The following is a 15,954-nucleotide window of genomic DNA, read 5'->3' on the forward strand; positions in this document are numbered from 1 at the left end:
AACATCGAACGGAAGTGCACAGCATATCAAGCCAAACTTGATGCATGAGCAAATTACATTAGTGAGTTGGAAACCACGGGAATGCTGTTTGTGGTGTCCAGATATCTATCTACATTAAGTAACGAATTTGTACTGCACTTTGCGGGTTTCCGTTCATGAGAGTTGTAGCGAGACTGGTACCTTCACTTATAAGACTGCACGTCTCGTAACTGCAGGACACGTGGTGACCGTAGTCTGCTGAGCCTGCGTGACCGTGGCACTGTTGGTGACGGTGGCGGTTGTAGAAGCAGTTGTGTACACAGTCTCAGTCGTGGTGCCTACGTTGGCAGGAGTTGTAGTTCTAGCTTTTCATCAGCGGATACTCATTAAAGCTTAATAAAAGCACCTACATGGTCGTCATGCGAACAACAGTGGAAGTTGTTGTCTGAATCGTTGTGGTGGCTCCCTGAGTAAAAGTGTAGTCTGGACCGTAGACTCCGCGCTTCTGGATTTTCTTCTTGAGTTCCGTTGGTGTGCGGACAACGCGCTTACGGTGAAGCTTGAGCTTGGTGGACGCTTTGCACTGGGTGAGTTGGCGAGCACCAAAGATGTTGTTGTTAGGACGGATCTCGGCGATGCTACTCTTCTTGTAGCAAGGGCCGGGGGACCCTGGGATGTATGATACATCAATACAGCCGTCGGTGCTGTCACAATCTGCGATACAGTCGTTGAGAGTGTTGGTGTACGATGGGCCCCCGGGAACTGGATAGGAGTTAGTAGACTAGTGTAAACATTAATGGTCGATACATACTGTCGTAGCCATAGCGGTCAGAGTAACACTCGATAGCGTACATGGCCCCACAATTGCTTGTGAAGGTCGAACCGTCGGAAGACGGGCAGCCAAGTGCAGCAGACGTAGCAGCCGGGGATGTGGCGGCTGAAGAAGCTGATCCAGAGCCCAGGTTGTTTGTTGGCGTGCAGGCGCACTGATATCCAGTACCACCAATAGTAGTCGTAACGGTGACGGTCTGCACTGGAGAACCGGCCCCAGATGTGGCAACTGGCGTCGAAATTGGAGCTGATGAAGTTACAACTGACGAAGACGCCACGACCGAAGATGATGCCGCATCTGAAGAAGCTGCTGCAGTACTAGAGCTCAAGGAACTGCTGATCAGTCTACCTCCAATGATGTTAGCATTCTGACTGGCTGTGCCAGCGCCGCTCTTCAAATAGCAGGGCCCGAAGGCGATATAAGAAACAACCACGCAACCAGGACGCAGAGCGCAATTTGAGACACAAGCTTCGTACGATCCAGGGTATACGGGCGAACCCACCATGTCGTTGCCACCGCGGTCGATGCCACATTCGACGAGGAATGTACCTGCACTTGTCTCGATAGTCTGACCGTTGCTTCCAGGGCAACCCACAGAAGATGTTGCGACTGGACCTGTCAAAGTGGTCGTGGCTGAAACACCGGCGGAGGATGAAGCAGTCACCGCTGGCTCCGACGACACTGCAGCCAAGGAAAAAGCAACAGATGATGATGTGACCGCAGCGGACGAAGAAGAACTTGCCGTTGTGGCAGAGCTGGTCGAGGTCGCCGCAGGAGATGAGGTAATGACACTAGAAGCAGCGGTGGAAGAAACTGCACTCGACGAAAGAGGAACGGCTGCTGACCTAGCCCCCCATACACCATTGTTAGAGCTAGGGGTACCTAGGTTCTTCTTCAGGTAGCAAGGTCCGTTCGGGAAATACGAGACATCGACACAATAGGGAGTGTTAGCACAAAGCTGAATACATCCGTTAAAGCCTCCATCAGGGTACTCCGTGCTGAGGTCACCACCCACTCGGTCGATGTAGCACTCTACTACAAACGCACCGGAAGCTGTGTTGACTGTCTTGCCGTTGTCATATGGGCATGTGATGCTGGTAGATGTAGCACTTGGCGATGATGCAGAAGACACAACAGAGCTCGAAGAAGATGCAGTGGGGCTCGAAGAAGACGCAGCGGGACTCGAAGGAGATGCAGCGGGACTCGAAAGCGATGGCGATGGAGCTGCCGATGATGATGAACTTCGCGAAGGACTTGGCGAGGGGCTTGACAAAGAGCTCGATGACGGCGAAGGTGCTGGAGCTGCAGCGGAGCTCGACGAGGCCCTTGATGAGGAGGTAGCGACTTGCGATGATATCGGCGATGAAATGGCAGGAGAAGTAGATGGGACTGGAGTCGATGATGACGACGCAGTGATCAAATTGGCACTCCATGCGGCGGTGCTGTAGTTGGGGACGCCTGTGCCAAATTTGAGGTAGCAGGCATCCTGAGCGCTGTAGTACGTCGACCAAACGCAACCTCGAGTGTTCGCGCACAGGTCGACACAACCCAGGAGGCCGTTGCCTGGATGGAACAAGCCAGTAGTCGTACCGTCACGGTCGTAGCTACAAGTGATCTGGAAGGTACCTGCTGATGTGTAGACATACTTGCCGTCATCTTCTGGGCAGCTGTTGGACAGTCCGCTGGGGGTCGGGAACGCGCTAGCCGTGCTAGACGAGGTCCCAGAGCTAGACGCTGGTGACCTACTGGAGCTCGAAACAACCGAGGGGGCAGCGCAAGAACTGACGTAATTGGTGTTGGTCGTGGTCCGAGTCTGGGTAACAATAATTGTGTTTGTGTAGGTCTGGGTGGCACCGGCGGCGTACACAGTGACAGTGGAAGCGAAGCCTGGCGAAACAGTCGACGTTTGCGTTGCGGTGGAGGTTGCTACAGCTCCAGCAGTTGCAGTCACTGCTCTTGGGGCAGGTGAAGGACCGAAAGTAGCCGGAAAAGCGATTGGCGTGGGCTGGTTGTTAACCCAGTTCTTGTAAGAAACGGTGAGGACGCCGTTAGGAATGCGGGTGACCGGAGCACTGGGGCAGTAGATTCCAGAGTATGACGAAGATATTACAAACGTACAGTCCACGCTGAATCCTTGGGCTGGGTTCTGTATGACTGGAGTGAAGTTGGGTTTGCCACTGTAACAAGTAGACGCTCCGTTCATGTAGGTCATCTGGATCCCGAAGTAATCACCACTGTGACTTGTTTGACGATAACTGAATGTCGGGGCCTGGCCGCCATATTGTGACACCAGGCCAGGGGCGACGAGCGAACAGTTAGCCATGATGAAGATAGTCGACACAACTGAACGATTGACGGATCGACGTGAAAGTGAACGTATCTCAGAAGGGCGCGGTGTCCATTAAAACGCCCAGAGACCCGGATTCAGACAACAAATTGCTGTCATCGCGATAACTTGGTAAGCATGCATAAGGCATGCACCATGACGGTCTCTGCTGGTCAAGGGAAGGGACCAGAAGGAACCAGAAAGCTTCACCATTGGATACCCAATGTACTCACAGAGCGGTGAGTACTGAGAACCATCCTTTGAAAGGTAGATCATGACTAGATTTTGTTGCGTTCTGGTACCTGCTTCATCAACAACACATTGTTGACGCACGCTTGAGAGCTAGAACTAGTAAATAAACCCGGTGCCTTCCGTTCATTGTGCGTGCAAACGTAAAGCTGACGATTTGCACCCAGCTGCGCACATGGCGTAGGCACTATCGATACAATGTGACTGTTTACTGATCATGAGAAAAATTGGTACGTATGGAGAAAGGTTGGAGATGTGTTCGTGCGCTGGGCGCGTCGCGCTTGCGTTGTCACTACCGTGTCCGTGCGCGCAACGACCGGAGTCGCGCAACAACCGAATCATCACAACTACACCATACTTTAACGCGTTATAACTTAACAACTATAGCAGCTATTAATAAAGCGCTTATAGTAATTAATGTGCTAAAACTAGGTAAAAAACTTGTGTATTAGCATTTTGCTACCAGGTTTAGCATTAACTACGTAACTCTAGCTTAGAGACATAAGCACGTTTAGGACTCCTAGGAGACTAAGGATATTAACTAGTAACGTTTAATGCTATAACAGGAGATAGAGCTTATAAAGTATATAGAGTTGCTTAGTACTTATTACTTACTACCTACTAGAGAGATAATCTAGAATTTTGCGTTGCTAGTGGCTTAAAATCTAGTTAGTAAGAGCTAGGTTACCTGCTTTATTAATAAGTACTCTATCTATCTTATTTTATATTACTCTACTAGGATAGATTAACTATGTTATAATACTAATTCCTACAATAAATATACGCTCTACTTTAACCTACTATAGCACAAAATCTCTAAATACTCTATTAAGGGTTGCTATATATATAATATAGATAAGAAGGGCTTTATAATTAGTATTATAGGCAGAATAAAATATATGTTTAGTAAGTGTATATAGATAAAGGGAGAGATTAAAGTATCTATCTAGGATAGTAACTAAGCTTAGCAGACGCTTATAGCGTGTGTGTGTAGTAATAGAATAGTACTACTACTAGGCATTATCTATAAGTTAGCTAACGCTAGTATTAAATTAGACTAGGTAGCTAAAATTAAGCTAGAAAAACACTCTGTAATAGTTATATTATCTTTCTTAGGGTGGACAAATAGGGATATAGGCCTTACCTAGCTTAAGCAGGTGTTTAATTACTACACTAAGGAGAAAGCACAAAGAAAGTAGAGGCTTTTAATACTAGATGGCCACAGATCCTACGTAATAATAGACTTTATTAAGTACTGTAATAACTACAAGATCTTTCTAGCTATCCTTTCTCCTTACTTAACCTAAACGCTCTAGCTGCTTAATATAGTGCTGTTTAAGCCTCTATTAACAGTATACTTAAAAGTAGTTATAACATATATCTATAAGGCTTAAAATAATGCACCTATTACTAGAGTAGACTTCTTCTACCTATTCTAGCTAGCGTAGATGTGTAGCTTTACTAAAAAGCTAATACTTAAGTCCTTTAAGGTAACAGGTATCTATCTACTTAATCCTAACGTTATCCTCTACTGCTTTGTTAAAACACTAGAGAGCTTAGATTTAGATAGGTCCTTATTGTCTGTTTATAGTAATAAGGATTAGCTTAAAATAGAGACATTGTTATAGTATGTAGTTAAAAACTAAAGTAAGAGTAATGTTAAAAAGATAAGATAATTAATCTACTATATCTTAGTTAAAACCTTACTTCTCTAGTATAAGATAGATAGCCTTAAAAAGACTCTAAAGACACAGAAGAAGCATAAAAAGAAGAGTAAAACCTTAGACTTGCAGTAACAGCAGGAGTACTATAGTGGTGCAGTGTTCTAGTTACCTAGAAAGGTTAACAAAGCACGCTTCTGTAAGCAAGTTAGACAACGTAAGAAGAAGGAGGAGAGGCTTAGAAAAGCTACTAGTAAGGAAGTAGCAGCTACTAAGAAGCTAGTTAAGGAGAAGGAGAAGGAGGAGAGGCATGTAGCATAAGAGGCAGCTAAGGTAGTACGTAAGAAGAAGAAGGCTAATACAGCAAATTAGAAGGCTAAATAGAAGGCTAAAAAGCAGTATTAATAATAAGAGCTTAATACTATAAAAGCTATATAATTACCTTAAAAGGGTAAAAAGAAAGCTTTATAAGCAACCTAGCTAAAAAAGCATTAAAAACATAGTCCTAGGGATAATATTAGTGGTTGTAGTCCCCTATTGCTGTCCCTAGCTCCCCTGCTTAAAACCACATCACGTAGCTGTAACGTTAAGTTACTAGCCAAATTTAAATAGTACATCTTTTTTATAAGTAATTAATTAGTACTATACTATAAAATTACAAAATAATAGCTATTATAGGTGGCTCTATAGCCTTATCTAATTTTGAGCGTTAAGGTAGTTTTCGGTTGTTGTGCGACTCTGGTTGTTGCGCGCACGGACACGGTAGGTGTCATTAGCGCGAGTCTCAATGTTATTAACTCGATCTTAACCTGATGTTTGGCCAGAGGCATTGTGATCCTTGTATTTAAGGGTCGGCAATGCAGAACGTGGCTTATAATTTTAACATGAACTTCTGCTTAAAGATTCCTGGGTGTGTACAACACTGCGTCAATTCAAGCGTGCAATACACGAAGAATTCGCACACACAATGAGGACCGCGCTCAAGACACGCAAGAGTTCAAGATTGCCACTAGAGCAGCTAAAGCTCGTCTCAAACGGTCCGCTCCCGAAGTGTGGCCTCCCACGTTCTCCCGGATGGAACACTAAGCTGCAGCTGCAGCTCCATAACCAGCCTTGCCGCCGCGACTTAACAAACCTCTGCGTGAATTTCCCCTTGCAATAGGCTTGACCAATAGAGCTATCGAGCCTGAGACCAAGGAACGCTTTTATGCGACGTAGATTTGAGGTCATAGTCTCACGACGACACCCTCATGACGCGCGTCTTCTCCCCATCCAGAGCAGCCAAAGCTAGTCACATCTAAGCATCGCTCACATCAGCGGGTCTAAGGTCCGAAGGCACGGGTCACACCTTGACACCAAGATCAACCCTGCCACACGCGACTGTGCAAGAGAAGGATGTATGCTGGAAAAAGGCAAATATTAGCAAAAGCGCAGATGGGGCATGGGGATTTTTACAAGGCGGATATACGTGTTTTGTTGCCTCATCTACTCTGTCTCTAGCAAATCAACAAGTGGTCCCTTAGCCGACTTCTGAGAATGTGTGCAATGAGCGTACGCAGCATCTTAAAGACCGGTGGTGCCCTTGACAACATCTTCGACATACTTATCTACAGTACCGACTTGGATCTTGCCTGCGTCGAGGGGAACATCGACGCCACCAACAACGGGGAGGCTCTGCTCAACCTGACGGGACTGCAGGTCAACCTCAGGCAGACCCTTGACAGTAGTACCCTGGACTACGTCTTCAGCATAATTGTCAGCAGTGTCAACCTGGAGCTTTCCAACATCGACAGGTACATCAGTACCGCCAACAACGGGGAGGCTTTGCTTCATCTCGCAAGATTGTAGGTTAACCTTGGGCGGATCCTCAACAGCAGGGACAGCGATAGTGGGAACCTCAAACGCGTCGTCTACAGCAACTGGAAACAAAGGCAGTGGTTCACATTGTGAATAGGTGAATAAGGATTAAGTATTACTTCGAGGTAAAGAAGACTTCTTAAATGAGTGACTGGGGCTAGAAGTGCTGAGATTGATAGTTCCTTATTACTGACGATAGGCCGTCTTTATACTGAAGAGCCCTCTGATTGCAGGTCTTCATCTCCTTCACTTCACGTCAAGAAGCTTTGCTTCTTGCATCACGGTAATTTCCAGTGGGATCAAAAAGAGCCGTGATGCAAGGTTGCCAAGTCGAAGGCTCAATTGAAAGTTGACCTGCCGTTGCCTACCTGATTTGGCGTATGGATCTACACGATCTGCTCTGTCAAAGTGTATGACACCACTATTGGCCGATATGGCGGTTCAGTGCCAGGTGCGTTAATCACAAGAGTTGAGACTGTCTAGATGAGCACTGACAACACTGCTTGATGAGACAAGCGGGTTCGGCGAGTGATGGTAATAGCGCGGACTCATAGGGCGATCGACAGGGGCGCGGATGAAGCCGTACGCGTTACCTCCCAACATGCTGTGAAGGCCTCATCGTGGAACCTTCCTGGAGACATTGATCTTAAGTCTATTAGCGCGATGCAACATATTTCATTGCCAAGAAGGAGCTTGTGATGGTGACGACTCATATTTTGCGAGTCTGATATGCAGCTACAGCACGATCAGTAAGACCACGAACCAATGTATTATTGGACGGTCCCTTGCTCGATACAGGCTGCGTGCTGGTTCAGACTGGTATCAAGGACCGCCACAATGTCAATACTGAGTCGACGTTCATCATGGCTCTACGCTGGTGTGATGGGTTGGGGAGTCGCTCAAGTAGCTTCTTTACATAAGCACCCTATCCCAGACCGAGTCAAATACTGTCCCGGTGTAGGTAGTGGTTGACGCGTGGTCATGAGTCGTAGGTTTTCTTGCCGAAGACATGTTCAATGAAAACCCTTGAGAAAATAGTAGGATAGCCACATGAGGGACCTCGACGAGCGGTTCTGATGAGTGGTAATCTGCGGACCGACGATTCTTCCATGAGTGGGGCGCGTCTTGCCTAATTTAGTCCTAGCGCCCCGAAAAGTTGAGAAGTTGCGATGAACTCTGCAAGGTGCACAGAGCAGATACTTCTCCAACAAACGGCGAATTGTAATTCTACACTTCACAATGGCGAACAAGCGCAAGCTCAATGAACACGATGTCCCTGAAGAAGAATCTCCGCAGCTTACGAAACGCAGAGCGAGCGATGCATCCCAGAGCGACGTGCCCACCACACCGTCCAAGCCTACAACCGCGCCTGCTGCATCTTTCGCCGAATTCGAACTTGAGCCACGACTACTGCGGGGTATAAGAGACCAGAGGTGGAGCGCACCGACTGCTGTACAATCGAAAGCCATTCCTCTTGCCTTACAAGGTCGTGACATTTTGGCGCGCAGTGGCACGGGCACAGGCAAAACAGCAGCGTACCTTCTCCCTGTCCTCCACAACGCCCTGCGACAGAAAGGCAAAACCTCCTTGATTCTTGTCCCTACCAAAGAGCTAGCTCTACAGATCACCAAAGTTGCCAAGGCACTCTCGACACACTGCGGGCAGGACATCCGGATACAGAACATTGCTGGCAAAGAATCAGAGGTTGTCACGAAAGCAAAGCTGGCGGACAACCCAGACGTAGTCATTGCAACACCTGCGCGAGCGAGTGCGAACATCAACAATGGTGCACTGTCTGTGGCAGAGCTCGCGCACTTGGTCGTCGATGAGGGAGACTTGGTCATGGGCTATGGATTCAAGGAAGACCTCGACCAGATTGCGCAAAGCATTCCAAAGGGCGTTCAGATCTTCCTCATGTCCGCCACACTCAACACTGAAGTTGAGTCACTTGGCAGCTTGCTATGCACTGACCCGGTAGTGCTGAAGCTAGACGATCTGGACAAGGATGCGCAGAAGGTCAAGCAATATGTTATCAAGTGCGCAGAGGAGGAGAAGTTCTTGTTGATCTACGCCATGTTCAAGCTCAGGCTAATCAAGGGCAAGACTATCGTCTTTGTTGGCGACACTGACCGCTCGTACCGCGTCAAGCTGTTCCTCGAGCAATTCGGCATCAAGTCGTGTGTATTGAACTCGGAGCTGCCGCTGGCGTCGCGCCTACACATCGTCGAAGAGTTCAACAAGAACATTTACAACATTCTGATCGCATCAGATGAGACTGAGATCTTGGGGTTAAGGAAGGATGACGGTACCTCACGGCCAAGGAAGAAGTCAAAGACAGAGAAGAAGGCTGCCGATACTGACTCCGGCGTTTCTCGCGGTATCGATTTCCTCAATGTTTCCTGCGTCCTCAACTTCGATTTTCCCTCTTCTTACAAGTCGTACTTCCACCGGATCGGCCGAACCGCGCGTGCCGGAAAGTCTGGCACCGCCATTTCCTTCATCATTCCTAAGGACAAGTACCGCAAGCACAAGCCGACAACATTTGCAGCCTGTGAGAACGACGAAGAGATTTTGGACAAGGTGGAGAAGCACCAGACGGATGGGCAGAAGCTGGAGAACTACAACTTTGACATGAAGCGCCTTGAGCCCTTTAGGTACCGTTTTGGCGATGCTCTGCGGTCGGTCACAAGGATCGCTATCCGCGAAGCACGCATTAAGGAGATCAGGATGGAGCTGTCCAAGTCGCAGAAGCTCTCCCGCTACGTACGTTACATCAGCCCAGAGCTCAAAATATGACTAACAACTGCACAGTTCGAGGAGAACCCCGAAGCGCTCGCCCATCTCCGTCACGATCAGACCCTCAATCACCCCGCTCGCATACAACCCCATCTCAAGCACATTCCAGACTACCTGCTTCCAGGTGGAAGGAAACCCGAAGACGTCGGCTTCGTTGGGTTGAACATGCCCAAGCCTGGTGGCAGGAAGTTTGTCAAGGGTGGTGGAAGGAGGAAGGTCGTTCGCGGAAAGAACGGGAAAGTTGATCCGCTGAAAACATTCAATGCGAGGGGCAAGGGCAAGAAATAGAGATCCAAGTGATCATCCAACCACGCTGCTGCGCTTTGGATCTGTGTTCGTGCTCTATACATACCCACCCCGTCCTGAAGGTCTGTTTTTAATCAATCAAACCTGGTAATAAAGACTGTGTTATATTTCCTCAAGGCCTTTACATTGTGCGGCATTGATGAGATCGCGCGTTTCCACATTTATCGCTGGTAGAGTGGATTGGCCCTCTCATACTTCAATTGCGGATATTGAATACATATTGGGAGGGAGAGAGGCGAACGATGCGTGAGTATAATAATATTGTGAAAGCTAGCAAGAAGCAATTTAAATTGTTGCTGAGCACGAGGTACCGAAAAATCGGAGGTCTTCGTCCATCAATAACCCTGTCTCTACTCAACGTTCGCCTCTTAATCCTCGAGGACATGGAACATCCGATGTGTTTAAACGGTACATTTTAGCTGATCTAGGATTAAACTCGCAACATTGCTGCAGACCCTATTTAAGAGTAGATCCGTTGATGGTGAAGAAGAGCTTACATCCACCCGATGTTGATACCTGTTCAAGATGCGCAAACATTCTGCCAAGGATGAAGCTTCGTGAAAAAATTTAACTTGAAATCCAAGCTGCTAGTTCGGGTACGGTTTGAAGTGGGTCTCGTAGGGCCCGAGCCGTTGTGGGACGGGAGAAGGGTCAGCTGCAGCGGTGCAACCTGCCAGATGGCGCTCCCTTTAACACCAATCTTTGAGTTGACCCGCCCTCCCAAAAGCCCAGCCTTACCCATTCTATGACCTTCCGTGAGTCATGATCGGCTGATAAGGCTTGCTTTTGAAAGGCTCAATACCGCCAGGGCGTGCCTCGGGCTACAGCAGATGTCCACACCCGCAAGCTGTGCCATTCCGATAGGCCCGACAAACCCTCTAGCCCGGCCAAGAATATGGAGATGCACGGGTGGTATTGTCCTTGTCTCGTCGCTTGTCCGTTAGCGCTTGGCCAGCTTGGAATGATATCCTCCACGTCGGGACCACGTAGACTCTGTAGCGTGATTGGTGGGGCAGAGGGGTTGCGAGGCGTAGCTGACCTCGTGAAGCGCATCCTATCTCATACAGCGATGCTCTATGTTCTATGTGGACTATCGAGATCTCAGCCCATGACACCGGCATGCAGCTCAGACAAATCGTTGCGACTTGGCTCGAAGGCAACGTGTCAGCTGTGGTTAAGCAATGTCGGAGATCTAACCCAGAACAAAATTCACCCGTCTAGAGGCTACACTGCTAGCTCTATCGGCGCGTTCGTGGATTGACGATCATCATTGACTCGTATGGCGTGACTGGTCTTCAATGTGCCGCTTTGTTTTCATGGCTCATTTGGCTGGAACCTCTGGTACCAGTTGAACCTTTTGGCTGGGCTTCTTGACAATTCGATACATCTCACTGTTCGGGGTTTCACAAGCAATATCAAAAACCAATAGTTTGCTTAGAAGTCGAATTGAAAACGCGTATGGTAGGGTTCGTTGCCTTGATTCTCAGGTGCCATAGGACGGTGGCATGCAGCCATACCCCTGTCAATACCAGTAATCATCCCACATTCGCAAGTTTGCTTATTGTTTGCCTCGTTCCACACGATACTCACTACTAACCACAAAGCCTCTTCCAGGGTGCAATTTCCGTAGTGTATTATTAGACAATGGTAGGACGTGGCTATTATGTGGTAAGGAGCTATCGAACTAAGATAACGTCGTCGTGCATCCAAGGAGATCAACCTTGTCGTTGTATGTCGGCAATTTAAAATGAAAGGTTCTGTGTCCCGTAAACGTTAACAAAGGCGAACAATTGTCTTTGTGGAGAGCAATGAAAAACGTATGAGTAGTTTGCCAGTGGCCCCGGTCTCGTTTCAGTGTCGTCAATAGTGGCCATGACCAGAATGTGGTCCATGGGAGTACGAGTATTGCGAAGAGGCTTGACGGTAGGGTTGGGGCTCATCAGCGCCATCTTCTGTATCATCGTCGGTATCCGAATCGAAACCGGCCTGTTGTGACTCTTTGAAGTATCTCATAAGCTTGGTTCTGTCGCGTGGGGACACCATGCCAACATCACGAAACTTCACGTTCCACTCAATGGGATACATCTTTCCGTATCTGAGCCTGGAGCTAGGATCCATCGCTTCGTTGGCGTCGGTCGGCATAATCATGATAGGATCCTTCACCAAACCTTGCTCTGCTTCTCCTGAATACATGATTGGAAGCTTCCCATTGAGGTACACAACAGAATGATCGGCGGCATTGCAGCCCGGCTTTGTCACTCCTCGCCGGCCGTAAGTCGTGATCGCGCTTCCCGAATCGTTAGTGAGTGGTACATACTGAATTGGGTATTTGTTTCACTTACCAGGCGTAGAAGAAGTGCTCGGCTCTTTTAACTTTGACAATCACAAACCTACGGATCTGCGAGAAGACGCCCTGTCCAAATCGTCCAACAGTGATGGCGGTGTTATCAGTACCATTCCTATAGTTTCGAGCAGATGTTTCGCTCTGTGTCTCCGCATAAAGCATGGCGAGCACACGGCCTTTTTGGAAGAAACGGTGCGCTTCTGCTCTGGTTCTCATGCGGTAGCCTTGTGACGTCAGTTGGGTGAACAGAAGATCAGGTTACGAGGGAGTTCCCTACTAGAGTCTAATTCGTACCAACCACGTTCTGGTGTCCCAGTGAAGTATAGCTGGGTTCTCACGTGTTCGCTCGCTGTGAAACGCAATGTCAATACAATCCTACACCGAGGGTTGATGGTTCACCTACCACCCGGGATCATGTTTGGGTCGATTACAACCGAATCAGATCGCGCACGAGATCTCAGCTGACGTTAGCCTGTTTCACTAAAGAACTGTGTCAAGGACAGCGTACTGTTCATAGCCAGGCTGGGCTTGTGTTGTGTTTCCTGATGGTAGCTGCGCGTTTGAAGGCTGCGGCACCGTGTCCGCCCATTCGTAAACTGGATTTCCTATTGGAGATCAGAAATGGAAATCTTTATGAGGCCCACAGGACTCACCGTTCGCATCGTTTCCCACAAATAGATAGAACTTTTGATAACGTCCGTCCCATTGCCAGGTTCCGTTTGATGCCATGATTCCCTGACCGCGTATTCTGCGGGTTCGAGACCTCTCACGACAACGCGACTGGCGGTTAATTTATCCGAAAAGCTATGCGGCTCTGCAGTAAGCTGGACGACTCGTTGACGGTAGGTAGCGTTCAGTACGTGTCATTTCTTCAATGCTTTGTTGGGCATGACGCTTCCCCACTTGCGTAAGCTGCAAATGCATTCTGATTAGTAGTGCATATGGGCGGCGCATGACTTCTCAAGCGTGCGTGGCACATGTTGTTGGTTGGTGTCGTAGAAGACCTACCGCAGGGTGCCGTTCCGTGCCGTGCAACCCGTGCGGCCGGGACAGAGCATGAGCCGGCAGGCAAATAGCCCGCCCTTCAACAAAACAGGGCAGCTGTGCGATAGCACATACCCGCCAAACCGTGTATTGTGCCCCCTTGCTTTGTGTGCAGCTGCGTACGTATAGTGCGGTGGCTGCTTGCCTTCGCGCCTTGTTCTCCCACAGCTTGCACAGGCCCCAGTGTCAGCCTCCTGCAATTTGACCTCTCAGATACATCAATCGGCTCTGCCTGTAAGACCAGACCACGTTTCGGTCGTCGAACTACAAGTCAAGCTCGCACCCATAGCCTTCAAGTCGAGCGTGACTTCATAGGGTGACAAAGATTCGCAGTGCAAAATCTCATTCGATTGTCTATTATTCAGATTGGCCGAGCTATTACAGAACCTCTCTCATCTCATATGGCCTCTATGGCCTCAAACGCGCCATGCCGGTATCCAGTAGCATACCAAGTGCGCTGGCGGGTTACAAGGCGAACACTCAGACGTCTTTCAGTAGCGACCTCAATGCAAGACAGGTTCAGACAAGACTTAAAAGCCTAATCAGACGACAAGAGGACCTGCAGGAGACCAGAGAGGAGGCTCTCATCAACCGTGAGGTTCTGAGTGAGAGCCGCCAGCACATGCGTGAGCAGCGTGCTCGAACAGCCAAAGTCGAGGTCACCTTAATGAACGCCTTCCGCCAGCACTACAACCAAATTTCGCAAAGCATCCCGGAGAGGCTCGCAGTGGCCTACAGGGCTGTTGATGAGGAAAGAAACAAGTTGGGTTATTTGGAAGACGAGTACCTTCAAGCTGAGGAAGAACAAGGGGCATTGGAATGGAATTTCATGGATCTAGAATCGGATTTATATCAGTACGGACTGCGAGACATCTTTCCCGAGTCAAACCTGGAAGGGCATAGTGTTCCGGCGCTGGAAGACCACATCCCAGCGCCCAGATTACCCAAACCCATGAGTCCTTCGACCGCGATTCAGTACCAAGTGCTCACGAAAGAGCTCGAAGGACTTGTCCAACGATTTATGAAGCTTCGACAGCAAATATCGGATAGACTCATCAGCGCAACCAACTTGAGTGTCGAGGATGCTGACTTGATAGATCTCGGTTCGATCGAATTTGTACAATCCTTCCTTGACTTGCTTGATCAAATCACAAACGCCGAAGTTAGGGTCCAACACCTAAAGGCTACCATGATTCAGCATGGTACTGAGCCTGTAGCGACAACTCGCAGCTTCTCCGAGCCTACTATTCTTTCGAGAGACAGGATTAGCCTCAAGATGGTGTCACACACAAGGTCGGACGGATCGTTGTCGCAGCTTGAGGACAGCAATTTCATCGTACATCATATCAGGGACTGGCTAGTTGAATGTTTGAGAGAGAACGTGGTTCAAAGAGTTCAGTATCTCAGCACTTTGCACAAAGCTCTGAACTTTGTGGAATCGTTGTTACCTGACGTGGCTCAGTGGGAGACTTTGGTTCGACAGCATTGGGCCTCTAACGAAATGGAGCACTTGGTTCAATCTGTTTCAGTCACACCATCGGCCTTTGAAGGGCACGATCTGAGCCTCCAGGACAATGATTCAAATAGCGCACTGCATGCTTCTCGATCCGATGAAGCGTATGCAACACAAAATTCGCAGACAATCGGGCTTGGCCTCGATAATACGGCACTGCTGCGTGGTCTGACCTCGCCGTCAGCTTCCTGGACCGAGTGTTCGATCCCCCCAAGCATTGATCTGACAAACGACGAAACGTTGGACATTGGTGTGGAGGCTGGCCACCGAACACCAGCCGATATTTTCAATGCATCTCAGGTGAGTGCAACCGATATTTTGATGGCAAGATGCGACAGTGCGCACGATAGTGGAGCTGCTAAATTTTCACGGACTGCATCACCGCCCACGTCTCTCAAAGTCGTTGACGAACGATCCCAGCCACGCGTGAGCGAGGTGGCAGATCTTGTACACACAGATCTTGAAGCTGTGAATGCGGCTATAATGACTCCTGGGGTAACCTACTCCCATTGGACCTGGTCCGTAGAGCTGAAGCGAGAATTTTGTTACGGGTTTTCACTCGATGATACGGTTATCGAAGTTCTATGGCTAGAGAACACTATCAGCAACGATATGGATAGATTAGTTGTCTCTGATGCACAATCGCACGCATCATAGGATACACTGTAAGTAAGATTGTGCAGCATTCTTACTTTCTTCAAACTACTTACTACGATGTACATGGCGGAAAGCGTTACGATCAACTCTAACTTGCTAAGTAGACAAGCAGAGCCTCGGAAGAACGGACTCGATTACACTGTGATTCCTTTCGAGCCTCTATACAACTCCTGGGTAGACTTTTGCCTTGATTAGAGCAACGCATGTAGTACATGTAAGGTGCCACCCCTGACATCGAACATCTGCAACACTAACGAAACAGGCTTTCAATGCATTACCGCTGAACATCAAGATGGATTCTACGTCAATGGCAGGGTTTGTTGAGCACTGGGAACATGTGTAGGAATTAAATATGGGAACTGACAGGTGGCAGGTCTTCAACATGCTTTG

The 15,954-nt window shown here is 48.5% G+C and overlaps 4 protein-coding genes across 4 annotated transcripts, besides 1 other annotated feature; 2 read left to right on the top strand and 2 right to left on the bottom strand.

The window, feature by feature from the left end:
* Positions 1 to 186: 186 nt before the first annotated feature.
* Positions 187 to 3,134, bottom strand: EKO05_0000500 (uncharacterized protein; the record flags this gene model as incomplete). The annotated part of the gene is made up of 3 exons (XM_038936756.1): positions 187 to 340; positions 390 to 741; positions 791 to 3,134. The coding sequence occupies 3 exons, from the start codon at positions 3,132 to 3,134 to the stop codon at positions 187 to 189; spliced, it is 2,850 nt and encodes a 949-aa protein (XP_038803041.1).
* A 558-nt stretch (positions 3,135 to 3,692) lies between these two features.
* Positions 3,693 to 5,812: a mobile genetic element.
* A 2,331-nt stretch (positions 5,813 to 8,143) lies between these two features.
* EKO05_0000501 (RNA helicase) lies at positions 8,144 to 9,988 on the top strand (the record flags this gene model as incomplete). Its single annotated transcript, XM_038937031.1, has 2 exons — positions 8,144 to 9,667; positions 9,716 to 9,988. The coding sequence occupies 2 exons, from the start codon at positions 8,144 to 8,146 to the stop codon at positions 9,986 to 9,988; spliced, it is 1,797 nt and encodes a 598-aa protein (XP_038803043.1).
* Positions 9,989 to 11,866: 1,878 nt separating this feature from the next.
* On the bottom strand, positions 11,867 to 13,079 carry EKO05_0000502 (uncharacterized protein; the record flags this gene model as incomplete). The annotated part of the gene is made up of 6 exons (XM_038936946.1): positions 11,867 to 12,293; positions 12,349 to 12,574; positions 12,628 to 12,699; positions 12,754 to 12,806; positions 12,859 to 12,955; positions 13,004 to 13,079. The coding sequence occupies 6 exons, from the start codon at positions 13,077 to 13,079 to the stop codon at positions 11,867 to 11,869; spliced, it is 951 nt and encodes a 316-aa protein (XP_038803044.1).
* Positions 13,080 to 13,821: 742 nt separating this feature from the next.
* On the top strand, positions 13,822 to 15,564 carry EKO05_0000503 (uncharacterized protein; the record flags this gene model as incomplete). The annotated part of the gene is made up of 1 exon (XM_038944716.1): positions 13,822 to 15,564. One exon carries the CDS (start codon positions 13,822 to 13,824, stop codon positions 15,562 to 15,564), a length of 1,743 nt encoding a protein of 580 aa, XP_038803045.1.
* Positions 15,565 to 15,954: the final 390 nt, after the last annotated feature.

This window comes from Ascochyta rabiei, chromosome 1 (assembly GCF_004011695.2).
Source record: "Ascochyta rabiei chromosome 1, complete sequence".
Lineage (NCBI taxonomy): Eukaryota > Fungi > Ascomycota > Dothideomycetes > Pleosporales > Didymellaceae > Ascochyta > Ascochyta rabiei.